General features: G+C 38.7%; 1 protein-coding gene across 1 annotated transcript in view; it reads right to left on the bottom strand.

The window, feature by feature from the left end:
- The window catches only part of IL12RB2 (interleukin 12 receptor subunit beta 2), a 66,056-nt gene extending 44,565 nt beyond the window's left edge, over positions 1 to 21,491 (bottom strand). The window contains exons 1-7 of the mRNA XM_044238435.1: positions 21,338 to 21,491; positions 19,366 to 19,477; positions 17,285 to 17,572; positions 9,980 to 10,094; positions 8,874 to 9,058; positions 7,542 to 7,684; positions 5,854 to 6,004 (exon numbers count right to left, since the gene is read on the bottom strand). Of these exons, the coding sequence (XP_044094370.1) occupies positions 5,854 to 6,004; positions 7,542 to 7,684; positions 8,874 to 9,058; positions 9,980 to 10,094; positions 17,285 to 17,572; positions 19,366 to 19,441 (958 nt within the window). The 5' untranslated portion in view covers positions 19,442 to 19,477; positions 21,338 to 21,491. The remainder of the gene's footprint in view (positions 1 to 5,853; positions 6,005 to 7,541; positions 7,685 to 8,873; positions 9,059 to 9,979; positions 10,095 to 17,284; positions 17,573 to 19,365; positions 19,478 to 21,337) is intronic.
- Positions 21,492 to 22,998: the final 1,507 nt, after the last annotated feature.

Genomic DNA, 22,998 nt, shown 5'->3' with positions numbered 1-22,998 from the left:
ATTAATTCCCAAACATAGCACTCCTACTTCCATTACATTTCAACCCCTTAACCTGAGTGCTTGATCCTATCCTCTCTTGCTTTATCAAGGATCTTTCCTCCATTTCTCATGTATCATTAATTTCTCCCTCTCTGCTGGGACCTTATCATTACCCTGAAAATCACTACATTTTCTCTGATCCTAAAACAAAACCAGCCAAAGCATTTCCTGATACCTCGTCCTGCTCCAATTACTCCCTTGCATCTCTGCTCTCCTTCATAGAACTTCTTGGAGAGCTGTGAATTGTCCTGTCTTTAGTCCCTCACCTCACACTCACTCTCAACCTACAGCACCTTAGATTGTCTCCCCATCATTCTACTGACACTGCCTCTGGTTGGCAGTGAATCTGTGTTGCCAAATCTAAGAGTCACTTCTTTGTTCTTATGTCATTGGACTACTGAGAAGCCTTTGACATAGTTGGGGAAGCTCTCCTTCTTTTTTTTTTTTTTAATATGTATTTTTTAGAAATATGACCTTTTAACATTTTTTAAAAGATTTATTTATTTATTTGCGAGAGAAGAGAGAGGGAGAGAGTGCCCGCTAGGAGTGGGGCAGAGAGAGAGAGGGTGAGAGTCCCAAGTGGACCCTCTACTGAGTGCAGAGCCCGATGCAGGGTTCAATCTCATGACCCCAAGACCATGACCATAAGATCATGACCTGAGCTGAAATTAAGCATCAGATGCTTAACTAACTGAGCCACCCAAGCACCACGTTTTTAACATTTTTAACATCCAGGTCACAAGTGAAGAACTCGTTTCTTGATAGAAGCAGGGAGGTTTCACCCATACTAAAATTAATGGAGGCATTGTGCCAAAGTGCTGATGGGAAACAAAACAAGTTGTATTACAGTATAAAATTATGATTAGTTCAGAAACAAGCAAAACTAATTATTGTTTAGAGATACATACATTTCTCAAACCTATGAGAAAAGTACTGATAAATGAACAGGATAATAGTTACCTCTGGGGAGGCATGACAGGGTTAAGAATATATTGGTACTTTTATAGTATTTAAGTTGAATGGTGAGTTCATAACTGCTCATTTTGTTGTTATCCTTTGTAAGGAGAAAGTAGCTTAAACTAGGATAATCATAGTGGCAACAGAAGGAATGAAGAGGTTCTGAATATGTTTAGGAGAGTCAAGTGCTAACATAGGGGAACAGGGGAAAAGGAGAATTTTTTTTAAAAGGAGAATTTAAGGATAATTTCTTGGTTTTTTACTTCACTAACCAGGGAGATGGTGGGATTGTTTACTGAAATAGAAAATATTGAAACTGAAGTATTTTAGAGATTTTGTCTAGGCTATGTGTGGTTCAGAATGTCTGCTGATATCTAGGTGAAGATATGGAACAGGCTACCAGAGCACAAATATGAAGTTTTGGAGGGAATCCAAGACTGAAACTATATACTCTACCTACCTACCTACCTACCTATCATCTGTCTGTCTAGTTTTAGAGCCATGGGACCGGATAAAGTCACCTGGGAAAACAAGAGAGCCATAGGGGTTGACACTGAGAAGAGAAAAATGACCAGTAAGAGACCAAGAAGAACTGGCCAATAAAGCAAAATAAAATCCAGGAATATGAGATTTCACAAAATTCAAAAGAATCTAGTACTTCAAGGAGAAACTAGTTCCCTTCTCCTACTGCAATGACCTTGGAAGCCATTTGTTCTAGGTGAGGGAAGGCCACAAAATTCCCTTGGAATTTTGCATTTCTTCTTGGTGTTGTATCCTCCAGGAATCTTTCCCTAATGTTCCAAAATAGACTATAAGTCCTTGAGTTTGAGGGTCTGACTGGTTATCATTGTATCCCAGCACCTGGCATAGTTCCTGATACACAAACACCTTCCTCACAGATCAGCCAGAGAAGCATATATTTTTCATTGGTTTCTGTTTGGAAGGCTACAGGGAGAGCATTTCTTCCTTTGGAATAATCACCATCTTATCAAATAATTGAACCCAGACATTGATTTCTTCCAGGATAGGCGCTGGGCTTAGAGGGGACCAAAAAAAGAAAGAAGGGCAGAGACTGTCATTAGATCTCAAGCAACATTTTCCTTCTAATGAAAATGTTAGCATGTAAGTCTCTTTCAAAGGCTAAGAACTTTTCATTCTCATCTTCTCAGGTCTTACGCAAGAAGACACAAATATATATTCAAGTTTAGCTAGTTTAAGAGTCAGCAAATGATGGCCTCTTGACCAAATCTGCTCCCTGTTTTGGTACAGCCTGTGGACTAACAATGGTTTTTTTAATTTTTGTTTTGTTTTTACATTTTTAAATGGCTGAAAACAAAGAGAAGAATAGTTTTTTGTGACATGTGAAAATTACATAAAATTCAAATTTGTGTCCATAAATAAGGTTTTATTGGGACATAGGTTTGTCTACATATTTATACACTGTCATTGGTTGCTTGTACACTGTAATAACAAATTTTAGTACTTGACAGAGATATGGTCTGCAAAGCAGCAAATATTTACTGTCTGTACCTTTACAGAAAATTTTGCTGACCCCTAAGCTAGACTGTTATGAAGTACTTGACAACCAAAATGGTAAAATAATCTCTAGTATTTAATTGGCCTTTTCAGCCCAAGGTAACTGAAGGATGCAAAGTAAAGAGCTCAGGCTATGCAATGAACAGACCAGTGTTCAAAACCTGGCTTCTCTACTTATTCTGGAACCTTGAACAAGCTCCTTCCCAAATGAAAAAAACAATAGCTAAATTTATTGAATGCTTACCATGGGTCAGGGCTCTTGTCTTCATTTAAATTCACCCGTCTTGGCAATATTTCAGAATTACAAATTACTAATTTGTAATTACAAATTACAAATTACAAACGTGAGATGGGGTGGTTGCAATGGGTAACCCTACCTTTTCTCCCCTCTGGCGGGGTCTTTCACCAATCACCCATGCCATCACCTATGATGGGGAAGGGTTATTCCTTTACTGCTCTGGCATGAGTTTGAGCATGTAGCATTTTCTCTATTCATTGTCCATAGTACAGATTACAGAACATGTAAATTGTACTTTAAAAAATGGTGAATGAGTGGACAAAAACACTTAATTGATATTACAGCTCTGAGGAATGGCTTGTTCATCTTTATTTTGGAGTCTCCTCCTGGGTGTTCTGAATGTTGAGGGAATCACCTCCCCCAACACCTGGGCATATTCTCAGGCATGTCTGGAGGCCATGCAGCCCAAACTCAACTGTTTTCCACTACAGTCTAAATATGGTTGCTCAGTTCCCAGTATCAGGCCTGCTTTTGACAGATAAGGGCTGAGGGACTGTCTTCCTTAACAGAGGAAAGCAGGTTCTTTCCTCCTACTCCTTATTTAGTGGCCATTTAAAAAGTGTTTTTCATGGAGGACCATGACAGAAGTTGAATTTGATGACATAGGAAAGAGCCATATGGAGTAAATAAAACCCTCCATCTCTGATGACGTGATCTAAATAACTACCCAATCCACCAGGAGATAACATTGCTCTCAGTTTCGAGCAGCCAAGGCTGCAAAGGGCTCTATCATGAGGTCATTCACAGTTTTAAAAACTAAAAAAAAAAAAAAAAAAAAAAAGAGAGAGAGAGAAAGCTTACCAGTAATTTTTTAAATGCCAAGTTACATATGAGTACAGAGTCAAAGGCTGAAAGGAAGACGTTCTTAAAAAAAAAAAAAATCACACCTTTTAGGTGATATCAGTTGGTGTTTCATAAAGAAACTGATGACAGAAGCAGTGGTAAGGGGTGAAAACCATACTGCTCAGAGTAAGAAGGAAGAGGTCTTGCATCAACCCACAGAAGGATCAAACACAGTCAAGGGAAATGCAGACATTGAAAGGAAGCCAGCAGAGCTTGGTAAACGTGGTATCTCAGAGGATGGGTTTCTTCACAAATGTCTGCGATTACTCTGAACGAGCCAGTTCCTTGGTTTAATTCATAACTGTCCACGAGTTCACAACCATAACAAGTTGCTGCACTCATTGTTATGATAGTGGTTTATTTTAGGGGCTATGAGAAAGTTACTGTTTTACCTTGAAGTGTTTTTAATTCAACACGTAGACACTTAAAAAAAAAAAATCCTTTTCACACATCTCCAAACAGGTCATTATTAAATGTCAGTAACAATGACAAGAATTCACAAGCCCAGAGTTTCCCTGGTTTATAGTTAAGCCTAATGTGATAGAACTTCAAATCTTCTCAGCCTATTTACTACCTTGGCCTTCGACATAAAATATGGCCCATTTTCAAAAATTTTATCTGTACGACACATAAACAAAGTATAATCCATGAGGTATTTAAAAAATACATTACTTTGACTATGTGTAATAAAAGAATAAAAAGAGTAAGCTCTGGATTAGAAAAAGGACAAACATTTAAATGGAGAACAAGTGGCTCAACATTAAGAGATTTATATCATAAGGGGTGCCAGCGTGGCTCAGTGGGTTAAGCCTCTGCCTTCCGGCTCTGGTCATGATCTCAGGTTCCTGGGATCGAGTCCCGCATTGGGCTCTCTGCTCACAGGGAGCCTGCTTCCTCCTCTCTCTGCCTGCCTCTCTGCCTACTTGTGATCTCTCTCTGTCAAATAAATAAATAAAATCTTTAAAAAAAAAAGAGAGAGATTTATATCATAAAATGAGAGGGAATAAATTAGAATTTGTTGGGTGGATTTATTTTAAAATATTTTTTTAAAATACGGAATGCAATTAATATAAGAATAAAGGAAGAATACACAATTATTCTAAAATTTATATATTAGGTATTTTATCTTATCAGGTAGACCCTTTGGGTCCTTGAAAGTCACTGGGGTATAACTGGTAAGTGCCGTCAACTCTCAAAGGTCATTAACAGAAAATGAATGTAACTTGTATCATGAGATTAACTTACAGGCACATATATCCATAAATTTTACAAATAAGCACTTAAGATTTTCTCACTTGAATACTTCAAAATCTCCACGTAATAAAATAATGGATTATATGACAATAATTTTTCTTCTGAGCCAAATATACAGATTAAGAGAAGCTGTATAGTATGTCACTAAATGAGTGCTTTAAAAACTAATACTCAGATGGCTACTTCTTGTGTATCCAAAGATTTGCTAATATTGACATAAAGCTCAGACAGGTAATTTTGCTCCAATAAAATTACACCTTCATAAGCTGTCTTTCCCATAATTGCCAAAAAGAAAATCCTATCAGACTGAGAATTATATTTGATATCCTTTCCGTAGCTATGGGCAGTCTAGTGGCCCTCATTTGAGCAGTCAGTATCAAAGGCATGATGAAGGCAGTGCCATAATATTTAGAGGAGAGAGGATTGCTGGATGTTAAACTTTATTTAAAATGTTATGTCTCCTGAGACTATCTTCTTTCAAGCTTTTAATTTTCATAGAATACAGAAAGTAAAATGTATCAGGTTTTAACTTCTATAAAGGAATGAAATTACTGGTTATGGTTTTGTGGAATGAGAGAGTTCCTGAGATAAGAAGTGAAATAGAAATAAGAGTTATAACCAAATATCACTAAAGCATCAGCTGGTAACCACAAGACAACACGTGGCAAGCAAGGGTAGGACTAACTGAATGTTAAAATTTCCTAACAATATAAACATATCGCCCTGGACAATTACAGTATTTAAGCTAATGTCAAAATTAACTTGTTAATTAATGTACTCATTTACCTGTTCATTAATGCATTAAATTAACTTGTTGGTTTAGTACCAGTACTTAGAGATCCTAGTCCAAGGAAATCCTTGTATCTTCCTCTCCCTCTTATCTCTCTCCTCCCTCTCCTCCCACTCGCCTCTTTAAAAACACATACCTTCTTCTGGTGTTTGTGTTCTCAATGATTCACTCCAATCACTCCAACTACCTTTATATAGATGTAGCTTAGAGGAAATCTGAAATTCATACTCTGTAAATGGTTTCAGATCCAGCAAATCATGTCTTCCTTTGACATTTGTAGTACTGACCTTGAATCAGACAAGATTTTTTTAAAGGGGTCTATTTAAATTAAATTAAAGAATTCTGACATACATAGGTAAGAAACTTGAGTTGATAACTCCTTCTGTTTTTTTTTTAGATCTATCATTCATTGAAAAGACAATGACAGGATTATTGAATACAAAGGATGTTAATCTGAATTAACTTCTCAATAAAAACAAACTCTGGCGTCTAATTACCCGTCTATAAAGGCCCAAGGGGGATCCTGAAACAAACTGAAAAATACCAATTTTCAAAAGAGCCTTGGAGAATTTTCTAGAGATTATTATTTATTTGGTCATAATTACAATGTGATAAATGTTTCTTTTAAAATAATTCTTTTGGGGGTGCCTGGGAGGCTTACTCATTAGGCATCTGCCTTTGGCTTAGGTCATGATCCCAGGGTCCTGTGATGGAGCCCTCCCTAGGGCTCCTTGCTCTGCAGGGAGCCTGCTTCTCCCTCCCTCACTCCCCCCCGCTTGTGTTCTCTTTCTTGCTGCATCTCTCTCTGTCAAATAAATAAATAAAATCTTTAAAAAAATAAGATAAGCATTTTATTTATTTGAGAGAGAGAGAGAGAGAGAGAACAATAGCAAGCATGAGCAGGGGTAGGAGCAGAGGGAGAGGGACAAGCAGACTCTCTGCTGAGCAGAGGTCAGGGCTCAATCCCAGGACCCTGAGATCATGACCTGAACTGAAGGCAGATGCTTAACTGACTGAAGCATCCAGATTCTAACACAGACATAGAACTGACTTCAAAAAGAAAACTGTATGTTAAAAAATTAATTACTATATTTCTCCTGAGTTTCAGCTATATGTGGAACTTACCTTTTGTTATTATTATGAGTCATTATATTTTACAAAAATACTAGGAGGAATCATAATCTTAAATTTAATTGTAAAAAAATTAATGTCTAATATTAGATCAAATTGTGGGTCTTTATCTTTGGAATATTCAATTCCATATGAGTCTCTATGGACATTTCCTAATACTCCTTCTTCTAATATGTTAAAAAAATTACTAAAAAGTAATACAGAGGGAAGGGTAGCAGAAAAAGGTGAAATGAGTCCTTTACTAGAAATAAACCACAGAAAATTAATATTGGTTTACAGAAGCCAATGGCTTCTTAGCCATGAAGTGGCTAAAAAAATTTCAGAATCAGGGACACCTGGGTGGTTCAGGTTATAATCCCAGGGTTCTGGGAGTGAGTCCCACATAGGGCTCCTACCTCCATAGGGAGCCTGCTTCTTCCTCTGCCTCTGCCTTTCCCCACCCTTCCCTGCTTGTTCTCTCTCTCTCTCAATTAAAGAAATAAAATCTTTAAAAAACATTTCAGAATCAGTGATCAGAACTATAGATGGTTCTTAACAAGTAGAGGTATATGTGACTATCTGATATGTCCCAAGTGTGTACTTCAGGCTACACATTCTTAAACTCCGTATTTCACCGGCAAGAAAATACAGAGACCTGTGCAGTGATATTAAGAGCCCCTCCCTGATTTTCCCATTTACTCTAAAAAGCATTACCATTTCCCAGGGCCCACTGCTGTTGGGCCGATATCTGAGTCGGTTAAGCAGCACCAGCCCCTCATCGCTCCACCGAAGGATACATCTGCTCACAGAAGCGTTCACACATTTGATTCTGATGTCCCATGGGGGAAGAGGTCTCACTGGTAATCAGGACAAACAAAAGAGTGTGATTCAGGCTCCACAATCGGAAATAACCTTTGTTTTGATGTGAGATAGAAAGACCTGAACAAAACTCATTTCTAAGATACATGAACACCAAAGTTGGTGAAATATAGAAGACAGAAACCCCTGGCTTTCAGAGAAGAAACAGGTTGATTCACTATGAAATAATTAAAATAATTCTCCTTATCTACCCTTATTTTTACCAAATAAACTACCTCCAACATTAGTGATAGTGTCAACTGCATTTATCCAATATATCAAGAAAACCAGTGTGCCAAACCTGAGAGTCCCAATGGCTGAGAAGACAGAGGTGGCTAGTGGTGATCACCTCTCAGAAAGGGAAGAAACGCTAGTAGGAGAAGGTCATGTGGAAGGGGCAGAGGAACAGAGAACACAGGAAAAGAGGAAGAAGGAAAGAAGGGACCTTACAGAGGAATAGTCAATGTGAAGAAATGGAAGGTAAGATGGGGAGAAGAATGATAGGAAAATATATAGTAAATGCCTATGTCAAGACTCATAGCATTATGTGAGCAAAGAGGTGCTGTGGGAAGAGAGAAGAGACACACACAGTGGAGGCCAGAACTTAAGGCGGGCCAGAAGCCCAGGCCTACTTCGGATAGTCAGAACTTGGAGATGCTTGAGATTGGCTTCTGATTCAATTGCTAGTTATATTTGCTCAGAAATATGCTGGGATTGGCTTTGTCTGGCTCCCAAGGTGATGAGAGGAATGGAAATAGGTATTCTCAGAGAAAGATGCATTTGTACCTTGATACACTTTATCAGAGTTGTCACCTCTGCTGGGGTCCAGCAGGCCCACAGGTAGCCTATCTCAGAACAGTGGAGTAACCATGGGGCTAAAAAGACACCTCTGCCAAGATGTGCCTATACTGAGCTTCATGAATAACCATGTCGAATGGTATCACTGGTAGCTAATGCCTCCGTAGGACTGGGCTCTTTTTTCTCCACCAGAAAGAACAATATTGAATATTTCATTTCATACAATCATCTCTATAAAGTTCTAGCATCATGCACCCTTTTACTTGCATTAAATATCTATTCTTTGTGACACGGTCCCTTTTGAAAAAACATATAGAACATTCAAGTGATGTTTAAAATAATGTTCATATACCAATGAATGATACCTGTAAAAAGTAAAATAAATTGTACCTATGTCCAAGAATGTAAATGTGGATGGAAATGATGAAGCACTTCCAAGGCTATTATTAGCAGTAACCTTGGCTGTATAGCTGGATTCAGGCATTTCAGGGGTTAGACTGACTCCAAGGTCCAAATGATCACAATAATGACCATTACATTGCTTCTGCCAAGTTAAATTTTTTGGTCCACTTAACCTATAAATAAAAGACAATTGTGTTTAGCAAGATACTTTATGAGCTACTTGCTCCTTCTAGTACAAAGGAATAAAATATTCAAATATTTAAAATTCTAGACATTTTGTTAAGGTCAGTCTTATTACTAGGAGATACATTTGGGAATATTTGTATTCTATGGTCATAAATAGGAGCATATTTTCTCTCCTTTCCCCTTTCTCAGTAGGACTGAGACTTTTTGATGTTCATATAGATAAGTAACCATAGCTACACTGCCTAAATTCCCAAATCCTGGCTGACATTCTGGCTCCTCAGGGCAGATCTAATCTTTATACAAAGCACCCAAGTCCACCTAGGCATTTTCTGCACAAAAGTGCCAGTTTTTAGTACACACTGGAACCCTGGGCTCCACTTCCTTTCCCCCATTTCCTGCTCATTTTGGCATAGAGCAAACCAGCTGGGTCTTTGGATGGGATTATGGGGTCAACTCCAGGGAACAGACTCCCAGACTCTCCTTTGTGAGGACTTTCAGGTCAGGCGAAGGTGCTTTAATAGGAAACTTCTCCAAAGCTAATGGAAAGCTACCACAAGGTTGAGTCTATTTATGTATTACGACCCCCAAGAGTTTGCAGCTGTAAAACAGGGAAGCGATATAATACAGCCAGTTTAACCCTATTACGGCAGGGAGGAACATCCATAACATGGACCTTGAATGCCCTGAAGAAATTTCTGAGTTGGAGCTCAGATCCAAGACCTTAGTTCCCACACTGCAGATGAAATTAACCAGTTTTAATTGATGAACCCTAGACTTTTTTCTTAAGTACCTAATTACCTAGAGGTGTCTAATGCTTCTCTCTGGTAAAAATAAAACTGTTAGATATTTCTAAGGTAGTCTAAGATAACACCTACAAAATAGCTGCAAAGATACAGTCTTTCACTCACTGTAAAGTATACGCAGTATATAGATGGGTGTCTCGTCCTCTGTCCCAGGTGCAGGTCACAGTCCCACGTTCACCCTTCTGTATACAAGATAAGTTTTGAGGCTGTTCTGGAACAACTTTAAAGACAAAGTGCAAAGCCTCATATTTTAAGCAGCACACAGTCAATATCTCAATCATATTGTTATTATTTGGCAATAAGAGAACAATATTTCCCCAATGTTTAGATTCCATCAAGTTTAAATTTATTTCCAAGGCATGAATATCTTCTAAGAAACAATAGTGAATATGGATCAAACCTGCCAAGTCCTATACATTTTATGAGGTTTTTTTTCAATTAGACCTCACAGTAGCACCATCAAGTATTTATTGTTACTATCCTCAATTTATCCAAGAGGAAACTAGGACTTAGAGGCGAACTATCTTGTCCCAAATTATAAAACTGTGAAGTGGCAGAGTCAGGGCTCCAGTCCAGGAGTAGCTGACTTGAGTCAGAGCATTTTACCACCACATTCCCCCATTCTCCCTGACAGGTGAGCATCCAGGACTAGCTCTATTACTACTGGTGAGGTTGAGTTTACTTATCTAGAGTGAAGTAATTCAAATATTAGAAACCTCTAAAGATTAGGGTCTCTTTCTCTCCATGGACTGGATATTCGCTGCCAAGATATTTCCAGCCACTGGCCCTAGACATGTCTTTTGGGCTGTACCAGCTAAATCTAATTTCTGTAGCATCACCTGGAACACTTTATAAATGTTTATAAACTGATTCTTTATGTACATGGACACTGAGTACCTTCCATGGGCTGGGCATTACTAACTATGGACATACAAATATGTACAAGGCAGGCAAGGTCCCTTCTATTAAGGGTGTGTATTTGTAAATTAAGCCATTTTCTAGTCAAAGGTAAACCCAAAGCTAGGAGTTTCTCAGATTTAGTGGAGGTAAGAGAAAATACTGTTACTCATTCATCTCATTCTACTCTAATACTGCTATCCACATGTAAGAGATGTTTCATTTGGGTGAGATAAAACAATTATACCACTGGGGCACCAGGGTGGCTCAGTGGATTAAGCCACTGCCTTTGGCTCAGGTCATGGTCTCCGGGTCCTGGGATCCAGCCCTGTATCGAATCCTGCATCGAGCCCTGCATCTGGCGCTCTGCTCAGCACGGGGCCTGCTTCCCCTTCTCTCTCTGCCTGCCTCTCTGCCTACTTGGGATCTCTCTCTGTTAAATAAATAAATAAAATCTTAAAAAAAAAAAGCCCTAGATATTGTCTGTACCAAAACAAAACAAAACTATCATGGATGGGATAAATGGCTTTTTTGGTGTATGTGTCTTTAACAAACATCACAGACCTGGGCACGATAATTGCCCCCTATGTGATAGTAGACTGATTAACTTCTCACAAGTTCAGTTTCTTCATCTATAAAATGGGTATACAATATGTAGCTCATATAGTTTTATTTAATGGAATAATAGACTTTCTTTTCCTGAAAGAAGACCCTCTCTCTCTCTATATATATATGAAATATGTATATCTTATATTGAATATATATGAAATACACACACACACACACACACACACACACACACACTGTATACAGTTCCCTGAGAAAGGGTGCAGGGAAGGAAATATTTTGAGCATGGTTAAATGTATATATACACTGTATATGTTTGTATACATAACTATTTATGACTGATCCACTTAGACTACTACCTTAACTTCTCATTTTCTGTAGAACTTTTTATCTTGGAGCCAATAAAAATTGTCTTGTTCTTCCATTAATTTTCTTATTATTAATATAATTCCAAACTCTCAAGCCGATTATCTGAACCACTATTCCACATATTCAAATGCTATTTTATTTGCCTGAAGACCTCTTTCTTGGGGCCTGAGGAACTATCCAACAAGACAGGTTTGCCTCTGAGCCTGGTACATAGCTGTTATTCTGATATTGCCCATCCTTAGAATAATGGAAGTTCCTTTATTTTTTCAGTGTTTGATCTCCTGTTTCTTAAATCCAATTCTTTCTTCTTCCCTGATTCAATTATTTGTGTTGGTGAGGTACATCCTCCAATAATTCCTTGGAAAAGGGTTCAGGGAGGAAATATTTTGAGCATGATTAAAAATGTCTTCATTCTACCTTCACACTTGGCTATGTACTGAATTCTGAGTTGAAAAGAATTTTCATCCAGGATTTTGGAGATGATGCTCTGTTGTCTTCTACATTCTTCTAAATTCAGGTCTGAAGCCAGGGACACCTGGGTGGCTCAGTTGGATGAGTGTCTGTCATTGGCTCAGGTCATGATCCTGGGTCCTGGGATTGAGTTCCACATGGGAAAGGGCTCCTTCTCCCTCTATCTGCTTTGTCTGCTCTGCTGGCTGCTCTCCCTGCTTCTGCTCTCTCTGACAAATAAATACAATCTTTTAAAAAAAAGAAGCCTGAAGCAAATTTGATTCTTGAACCACTGTTTTTAATTTTCAGTAGACTGTAGAATCTTTTCTTTGTCCCCATTTTTCTGAATTTTCACAAAAATATGCTTAATGAGGGTCTATTCTCCTCTGGATTCTCAGAGTTCATACATTCTGGGAAGTTTTATCCTTCAGTTTGGGAAAAAATCTTGAATTATTTCTCTGTTGATTCTCTCCTATTTTTTCCTTTCTAAAAATCCCTAGTTTTTATAGGTTGGATCTTCCTCTAATTTTATACCTTATCTTCTATATTTTTAAGTTCTTGGTCTTTCTGCTTATCTATCAGGGGAAAATCTCCTCAGTGTATAGATCCACCCTCCTATTACATTTTTAATTTATTTATCTTTGGGAGGAATGTTTTCTATTCTCTGATTATTTCCTTTCCACACAGCATCCTATTTTCATTCTATATGCAATAGTTTCTTATAATTCTCTGAGGGTATCAAGGATAGTTTTTGTTTTTTAACATTTCTTCTCCTTAAATACATATTTCTTCCACTTTGCTTATATACTTTGTTCCATATGTTTATTCTGGTTTCTATCTTTTGTAGTAGACATTTTCCCCAGATTGTTATATTTTTCCTCATGCATAGGAGTGAGGGACACTAAATTACCAACTGGAGCTCTGCATGTGTGTCAGCTGAGGGGTGTCTGCTGACTCTGGGTTTCACTCCAAGGTGATCTGACAAGGTTTTCTTGGGAACCCATGTTTTAAGTAATTTTAGATATTTCCTCTTGGACTTAACAGATTTCCCTGCGAAAGATATTCTAACTTAAGTGGAGGAGAGTACAGGGCTGAAAGGAGCTGTATGTAAATCCCCTCTGTTTTCCAGCATGGAACTACCATCTCAGCTGAACTGGCTGGAACTAGTTTAGTGATCCTTTAATGCCAAGCCTCCAATCTTAAGCCAGAATAGTAGGGCAGTGAATGTCCAGCTACATGGAATTGGGAAAGAGATCTGAGAATCTGTTTTTCAAATAGATTTTTCAATAAAATCTCCTATTTTTAGTCCCATTCTTACTCACTCCCAGAAGGACACGGTATCACCACTTTCTGAGTGTGGGTGGGAGCTTCTGCATTCAGTCATGTTGAATCATGACATTTCTTACTGCCAGCTGCTGGCTAAGCCAATTATCACTGGTCTACCTGCTTTCCAGCTTCCAAAAGTTTGTTGATATGTCTCTCCTCCCATTTCTTTTGTCCTTTAGGATTTGTGCCTCTAGAAAACTTTCTCTACTGCATCCTGGCTTAATTTCAGGGGAATCAATGTAAATACATGTGTTCAAAGCACCATCATTACCTCCATAGGGTTAAGGTAATGATGACCAAATGAGATATAAAGCATGTGGCCCCTTTAAGTAATGAAACAGTTCTCACTTGTACCTTTATTCCTAAAAGTTCACAGAGACTCATATTTTTAAAGAGCAAAACTTTTTGTTTGTTTGTTTTGTTCTTAAAGATTTTATTTATTTGACAGACAGAGATCACAAGTAGGCAGAGAGGGAGGCAGAGAGAACGAGAGAGGAGGAAGCAGGCTCCCTGCTAAGCAGAGAGCCTGATATGGGGATCATGACCTGAGCCGAGCAGAGGCTTTAACCCACTGAGTCACCCAGGTGTCCCTAAAGAGCAAAACTTTTACTGAAAAAACAAGTCAACTTTCTGAACATGAGGTCCCTACACCATGAAATCAAGGTATCTACTTCAGCCCAGGACTTGGTTTTGGCAGAGACTATCTGTCCCAGGGGAAAACAGATTTCATTCTCTTCAATACAAGTGCATAATAACTGACACCAAAAAACCAAACCAAAACAAAACAACCCAGAAATCAAAGCCTCTGAAAATTAAAATAGTTTGCAATATAATAGTTATGAGCATTATAGTTGTTATTGTTTTTGGTTTTTTTTTAAGAGAGAGACTGCAACAGGGGGAGGGTCAGAAGGAGAGGGAGAGAGACTCCCAAGCAGGCTCCATATGGAGACTGACATGAGGCTCAATCCCACAACAACGAGATCATGACTCGAGCTGAAATCAAGATTCAGAGCCCAACTGACTGAGCCACTCAGGTACCTCATGGTTGTTTTTGTATGTAAAAGCCCTACTTACTATGGGAAATTAAATGTCTTAGAAAAATAGCTTTCAGAAATATCAATAGTCAAGCATGTATTGAGAACAACCAAGCAAGGATCCATTGTCTTTCATTTATTACCTTGAATTTCTAAGTAGTTTGTGGATCAACCCTGCGAGGTTAAGTTAGAGCACTGATGGCTTAGTTACTACACAACTTGAATAAGCTCTTGGGAGCAAAGCCACCCAAGCCCAGGGAAAGGCTGGGAAGAAAAGACTAAATTACCTATTCCTGGTTCTGAAAAACCAGCCAACTTTATGACAGCATTCTCAGGATATACAATGGCACTACAAAAAAGAATGCCAATTGTCACAAAAAAGAAAATGAGCTGTTTACTCCCTCACTAGATAAGATTAAGCTTACTACACTAGGTGAAACCAAAATTCATTATGTCTTTTCTTGGAATGACTAGCAGTACTCAGAATAAGCTATTGCTTCCAGTCAGTCCTTTACCTCAAAGGTGCTAAACTTGCTCAAAGAGCAGTCATTGATGGTGTGTTTACCACAAGAGCACACTGGACAAGCAACATTCTGGCAGTACCACCTAACTTAGCTGCACTATGACAGATCCTCTTAACCATGTCCTTAGGTCTTCTGAGGCTGCAAGCCTTTACAAATCCATCTCTGGACGGAAAAGTCCTGCTGCTGAAATCAAGACCTGAGCCGATATCAAGAGTCAATTCTTAACCGAATGAGCCACCTAGGTAATCCACTAGATGGAAAACTTTAAACTTTAAAAATAGAAAGATGTCAAAACACTCTAACACACCTGAGAAAAGGTAGGAAATACAACAGGATGGCTAAGGACATGTACAAAAATATTGACCTCCAAGGCTATTGTTAGCCTATAAATATGAAGAAATACAGCAGCAGCAACTGACATCACAGGCCTGGGAACATCTAATACAAATACATGATATTGGTCTGCTAAGATAATGAGTTATGGAGTGAAATATTCAGGTGTTCTGAGGACAAAAGAGATGAAGACCGATGGTAGTTTTCAAAGAAATTTTCATTTGTCTATCACTTTCTTGTACTTTTTTTTTTTTTTTTAAGGGAAATGGACGCATACCCAACATGCTGCATACAGGAAGAAGAGTCAAGCCAGCTGAAACCACCACCCTAGGGCTTATCACCTCAGTGCCTTCTACGTGTCTGGTACTATATTAAGCACTTTGCATACCTGGTGTCATCTAATCACTACAACCATCTTATGAAGAAATGAAGAAAGAAAAACTGGGGCTCAGAGAATTAAAACTGCCTATCGGTACACTGTTGGTGACAGGGTTAGGCTTCAAAGCCCATGCTCCTTTTAAGATACCACAGGCAGTCAGAGTTGAGAGTACATGACCCATGAGCGGTGTGAATAGAAGACCACGAACTGGAAGAGGAGGTCTGGACCTGGTTTATGTCTCCACAGCCTCCAGTGATTCATTTGACTGTTTGCTTGGTATTCTGCTCAGTGCTTCCAGTGGCTCTCCAGCAAGATTGCTTGGCACCAACCATATTCTTAGAGGTTACAGAAAAGTGATTTCCATCTTTCCTGAAAAGATTCTCACTGAGCTCTGTATCACTGTCTTCATGTCAGGGGCTTTGTCCTCGCATCTTGGTCAGTCAGCCTGCAGTCCTCCTACTCTTCCCATGCCTCTTACTGGCAATTCCAGAGCTTCTCTGGAACCATGGAGGCAGAGTGTCCCGGGATAACTCAGAGCTCATGCATGGTCACTGGTTTGCCTTGCTGGGCCTTCAAGGCTAAGGGTGTGGACTGTAGTCTACAAGTTTTAGGCAGGTATATTGCTGGCTCACCCAGGACACTGTGGCTCATGCTATAGATGCCAACTCTGATGTTTTAGTTCTTACTCCCAGCAGCTTCCCGGGACCAGCTGTGCAAGCCAGCAAGTAGGGGGACAGTTACCCTATGGGTATACTTTGACCAATGACAGTTAAGTTCTCTTTCCCTGTCATTGTATTCCCATACGTTTTTTTCTGGGACTGTCCCCAGTGACTAAGCAACCAGCTGTGTTTTCTGTTGGTGCTGTGGCCAGCTCAGTAACTTGACCTCGTGTTTGCTTTGGTCCTTTCCTTGCTCATTCCCTTGCTCTTGTTCCTTGAAACTATATAACTCAACTTTCCTGACAAAGCACGAGCATATTAGTTCTATTCATGGAGCTTTCTAGAAAACCTAGGAAAAGAGTGTGAGAACAGTTCTCCTTTAACCTCTGCTAAGTATGATAACCAGTGCTCAGGAGTTAATGTGGATGTAAGGACTATTAAGTTAGGGAAAGGTGAATTGCTCAGTCTTGGGTAGTCAACCTGGGCTTCATAAGTCAAAAAAGGATCTCTTTCTTCTTTTTAGGTGGCTGTAGCTTTGAGAAAATTCTCATAAATCAAGAAGGTATGAAAATTCAGCTGCACAGATTCTCTTTCATGCCACTGGAGTCCAAGGACAATTAAGTCCTTGGTCTAAATGGCCAAAAAACTAATGGGGAGGGAAGCGGGGGAGAGAGAGAAAATATTACTAAATGAGATCCCAATTCTATTGCTTTCTGGATTTCTCACATTGAGGTGCTCATATTGCTATCAAGATAAAATACATTCATGTGGCCGGAGAAGAAAGAACACTGCCCCATATTCAGATTCCTGTCTAACACATAACAAATACCAAAAGATGACTAATTTTTAAGAATTCAGAATGAAATGCTCACCACCAACCAAGATCTCTGCCCCACATATTTGTAATTCCTTGTTTTTGCTACAGGCCAGTTTGCAGAAAAACACTGTTGTACCCAGAGGAAGATCTGTGACTTGAGAACTGAGGAAGTGACCATGCAGAAAATTGATTCTTCTTTTGAACCTGTAGAGGATTAACTCGTTAAAACTGGGATATTGTGAGCAGCCTTGTTCGGGCTTCAAAGAGCATGAAATATTGACAGCTGATCCAAGTGAAATTACACGGGAAGGCTCCACAGTCACATCTCCTCTCTTGCATGCATCTGCCAGAAGATACAAGTCAGCACATAAGAAACCCATTTCAACATGGTGGGTTTGTATGATTCTCAATATCAGGGTAAAATTAATCCCATCAAACCATGGAAATATAAATAATCCACATTGTTCTGGCTGTATTGGTAATGCACCATGAGAACAGAAGGCAACCACATTAAAGCCTAACTGTACCTTAATTAAAAGATGTATTGTTCTCAAAATAGTAAGACTAAAAGTGCTGAGAAAATAGGGTTGGAAAAACATTCAGGAACAGAGGGCCAGGAAAAACCAAGCTCTCTTATACGCAAATTATTCACCAGGCTACTGAGAATTATTTCTCACAATAAATCACATTTGCTTCTATCCCCGTTTCTGATTTATAAGGCTTACTTCAATACTCAGAGCAAAAAGGGGGAAAAAACCCCCCAGCAAAAATGAACAACCATTTATTTAAAAGGTTATTGCAAACTCTAAGGGGTAGATTTAGGAATAATACTTTCTCTTGCTATAGTGGTATAAAGAATGTATAATCTATAACATTATTTTATAACAAAAGAAAATATTCAGTGGCTCTGGTATGTTTGTGGTTGGCATCAAGGATGAAAACTAGGTACTGCGTGCCACACTTTGGTATTCCTTCAAGATGCAAGACCCTGGACTAGATGAATCATAACCCAATGCAGCGAATAGGACATTACGTGAATGTATTCTTCCTTTACAAGTGTTTATTTACTTCCTTATTTATTTATTGCCAGATACCATAGTAAACTCATTAAAAGAGAGGTCATTCTTACTCTCTAGAAGTTTTTGTGTTAATAAATATGACAACTAGCCAGAAATGAAGAGCTTTTGGTGGTCCTACCAATGAAAGAACCTCAGAATTATAGATTGGCCTTGAATTTTCAGATGTGATGGGAAAACCTCCCTGGAAAGTCTTCTTTTTTTTTAAATTTTTAGGATCGCTTTGATCAACTATCTTAAACAGGATTTGATAAAAAAAAATTAAATCAAATAAAAGAAATGCTAAACATTAATTTCAAATTAAAAAATTCTTTAATTTCAGAACTAAAACAAAGTCTCTTTTTCTCCCCTCCCATCCTACTTATATGTCTGTTCTCTGCCTGACTTTTATTGATTGTAATGAGATAGAAAGTAAAAATGTAAGCTCCCAATAAAGAAAAGGCAAGGAAAATGTCAGCCATTATTTTTTTTAGCACAGTTGAATTCACCCATGCCAGATACCATATTAATCTCTGTTAAAATACACTATCATTTTTCATTTTAGAAAATTTGCAATGCCAGTTTTGTGGTTACCTAGCCACTTTTTAAAAAAAATTTTTTATTCATTTATTTATTTATTTATTTATTTATTTTTTAGATTTTTATTTGTTTATTTGACAGACAGAGATCACAAGTAGGCAGAGAGGCGAGCAAGGAGAGAGAGGGGGAAGCAGGCTCCCCGCTGAGCAGAGAGCCTGATGCGGGGCTCAATCCCAGGACCCTGAAATTATGACCTGAGCTGAACGAAGGCAGAGGTTTTAACCCACTGAGCCACCCAGGCTCTGCGCCTAGCCACTTTTTAAATAGAAAATTATATGATTGGATCTGTACATTAATCAGCATAAATTAAATAAAATGCATATTAGTTATAGATAGGGAACAGACCTATCCATTTAAAATGAGAGAAGACTGACTACAAAAGACCAACTACCAGAACAATCCCCACAAATACATATTTCATCTATAACTGAGAGTTTAAACCACAAATCCTTCTACAGATTCAATTACAGAAATATCTTACCTATATTTGCTTTAACCAACAACAACACAATGATAAAAATAAGTGCCAGTGAGCAACCTCCAACTGTATGTGCCATGAACAGTCAACTCTGGAATACACCTCTGTAATTTTCCTTGTAAAAGAAGACAAATTCATTCATGTTAAATACATTCAGAAAATACCAGAACCAACAACATTCAGAAGGTCTTAAAATGGCCCTTTAATTTCTCTATATTGTTAAGTTTTTTTTTAAGAAGTATACTTTTAAAATTAGTAAATTAAAAATATTAAAAAAATTAAAATAATATTAGCCACCTCTAACCCCATTCATTTAAGCTTATTGGCGTTGGCAAAGGGTGGGAGAAGAGACACTGGAAACCTTTAGAACTGGGCTTAAGAACTTTGAGACTGTGGGGAGACTGTGGGGTGCCTGGGTGGCTCAGTCAGTTAAGGTTAAGCATCTGACTCTAGATTTTGGCTCAGGTTATGATCTTAGGGTTGTGAGACTGTGAGTCCCATGTTGGGCTTCATGCTGAGTGTGAAGCCTGCTTAAGATTCTCTCTCTTCCTCTGCCTCGGCCCACTCCCCTAAAAAAAAAAAAAATAATAATAATAAAAAAGAACTTTGAGAATGTGGGCAAGTTTCTTAACCTTCGAAGCTTGGTTCGAAGCTTGGTTAGTCAGTGTTAAATCCCAAGACTAATGAGAATTTCTGAACTATTCATGTGCTTCTAGAAGTAACGGGAAGTTAAAAAGTGGCTCATAACCCTTTCCTAGAACTTAGTAAAAGACTGATCTCTTTGGTCAGAAGAAAGGGAGTTGTTGGAGTCTTCTACAGAAGTTTATTTCACTTGTTTGTTTGCTTGTTTATTCATTACTTGCTTATTTTACTATGCATTTCTATCTTGAATGTGTCAGAAAATGCAAACTGGTGATTTCTGATTATTTCCAAATCTAAACCTACGGGATGGCTCTTCTAGTTATTAGGATATTTTCTAAATTCTGTTAAAGGTGGGCCAAAATTCCATAAAGTAGGCTGGGAAGTTCTGTGGTGCTAGGCCACTGGAAACCAGCCATTGCAAATGTTCACTTCTTACACCCATACTTAGAAATATGCCAGAACATATTGGCCATTTTCAAAAAAATTCACTTATTTATTCAAAAGGCCACATTTCATGTGCCAGGCATATTGTTAAGTGCTAGCAATACAACAGTACTGCTCTAGTGGATATACAGAAATGTTTCCACTTGTTCCTTTGACTTTCCTACCTCTAGGCTAGCCATCAATCAGGAAAGATCCAAAAAATTTAGCACGTTTTCAATAGTCTTTGATGGCTGATCTTTCACCTCCTCCTGAATTTCAACTCTGAGAGGACCTCAGCTCACTCAAGACATTTTTTCTCTATTTCTACTCCCCTCCCCAGGCAATCTCATCTGGTCACCTAGCTCTAGAAATTTTTTATATGCGAATGACTCTCAGATGCATAGCTTCTACTCAGACATCTCTCGTGTTCCAATCTGTCTCCTTGCATCACCTCTTGGACCTCTAATAGAGTGCTCAATATTAACATGATCAATTGGAATTCTTGGTCTCCAACCCCAAACTGGTTCTTTCTCTGGCCTTTTTCATTTCAGTAAATAACTGAAGCTGCTCAAAATCCTGGAAGTCATCCTTGATTCCACCCTCTTTCCCATCCCCTACAACCAAACCACCACTAAGTCCCATCAATTTTACCTCCAAAATATATCACAGATCAATTTGCTTCTCTCCATTCCTACTGTCCTCACTCTAGTCCAAAAGACCGTCATCTCCCTCCAAGATAGTTACAGTAGCCCTTCAGCGTTTCTCTCCAATCCTTATCTTTTTCTAAGTCATTTTCACATAGCGACTACCTTTTAGAAGTATAAATCACATTACATTACTTGTTTCATACCACTACTATTTAAAACCCTTCAAATGTCCCTTGCTTTAGAATAAAATAAAAAATCCTTACCACACAAGATCTTTCAGGCACTGCATGGCCTCACTTCTCCTGTCTTGCTACCATCATTTGGTCAACTTTTTCTGCCTTGCTCACTCTGTTCCATTTGCACTGGCTTTCAGACTGTTCCTTGAATAAGACATGTCTTTTGCTGCCCAGAGACTGCACTTTCCATTTCCTCTGCTAGAATCCTCTTCCTCTGTTTCTTAGTGGCTGGCTGACTTACATACTTCAGATCACAGATCATGTGTCACTTCCTCAGAAAGCCCCTCCCTGACCACTTAGCCAAAGTGGTCTTGCCCAGCTACCTTCTACTCAGCATCTTATTTATTGCTTTCCTGGTACAATCTGTAACTACTGTGTTTATTTACTTGACTACCTGTCTGTCATCTATCTTTGTGCTAGAATTTAAGCCACCATGAGAGTGGGAACACTGGCTGTCTTGCTCACTGCTGTATGTCAGCCTTAGGAAAGAGTACTTAATAAATGTTTATTAAAGAAAGAAAAAAGGGAGGAAGGGAGAAGGAAGATGAGCTATAAAAAAAACTCCCTATAAACATCCCTGTGGTGGCCAGAGTAATGGCTCACCAAAGATGAACAGGCCTTAATCCCTAAGAACCTGTGAATACATTGTATTACATGACAAAGGGACTTTGGAGATGCAATTACAGCTAAGGATCTGAAATGGGGAGGTTATCCTAAATTATCCTAAATAGACTGGGCCCAATCTAATCAAGCAAGTCCTCAAAAGTGGGTGAAAGAGGCAAAAAGTTCTGTCAGAGAGCTGTTATATGAGAAGGCCTGGATCTGCCACTGCTGGCTTTGAAGATGAAGGAAGGGGGTCATGAGCCAAAGAATGCTGTGTCCTCTAAAACACTGAGGTGTGGCTCTCCGGTTACAGAAAATATAAAATGTATGTCCTTTTTTAAAAGATTTTATTTATTTATTTGATAGAGGGAGAGAGCACAAGTAGGGGGGTGGCAGGCAGAGGGAGAAGCAGGCTCCTCACTGAGCGGGGATTCCCAACAGACATGGGGCTCAATTTCAGGACCCTGGGATTATGACCTGAGATGAAGGCAGGCACTTAATGAACTGAACCACCCACACAACTCTAAAATGTATTTCTTGTGGGTCTTAGTTAAAAATGTTTGAGAAACACTGATCTAAATTGAAATCTAACAGTTTCCTTTTCTCTAAACCATACAGTCCAAGATCATGGCATACATGGCCTCTGTGAGCTAATTCCTGCCTTTATTACCAACCACATCTACCACTACTCTCTGCTGGCACTCTACTGTCTAGTAACACTGAGCTGCTTAGTTTCCCTGCACATCTCATGCCAATATATGCTTCTGTATCTTTGCTGATTCTATTCTCTTACTTTTACACTGTTCTTGAAATTGCTAACTCTTATTCATCTATCCCAACTCAGCTCAGGGTATCTTTCAATATTCAGCCATTCATTCAACAAATATATATTAAGCAGTTGCTATGTGCCAGGGGCTAGGGATAGAGAAGGTAGGATTTCAGTCTCATGGAAGCAACATTCTAGAATGGGAGACAGAAAACAAAGAAATAAATAACAAATAAATTCAGACGATGATAATAGAAAAACATAAGAGAAGCTAAGAGGAGAGAAACCTGGGGAGGAGAGAGGCTGGTCAGTGAAGACA

Source organism: Neovison vison, chromosome 2 (genome assembly GCF_020171115.1).
Source record: "Neovison vison isolate M4711 chromosome 2, ASM_NN_V1, whole genome shotgun sequence".
NCBI classification, from domain to species: Eukaryota; Metazoa; Chordata; class Mammalia; order Carnivora; family Mustelidae; genus Neogale; species Neogale vison.
The sequence above is the reverse complement of the archived record's forward strand: the minus strand, read 5'-3'. Positions and strand labels throughout refer to the sequence as shown.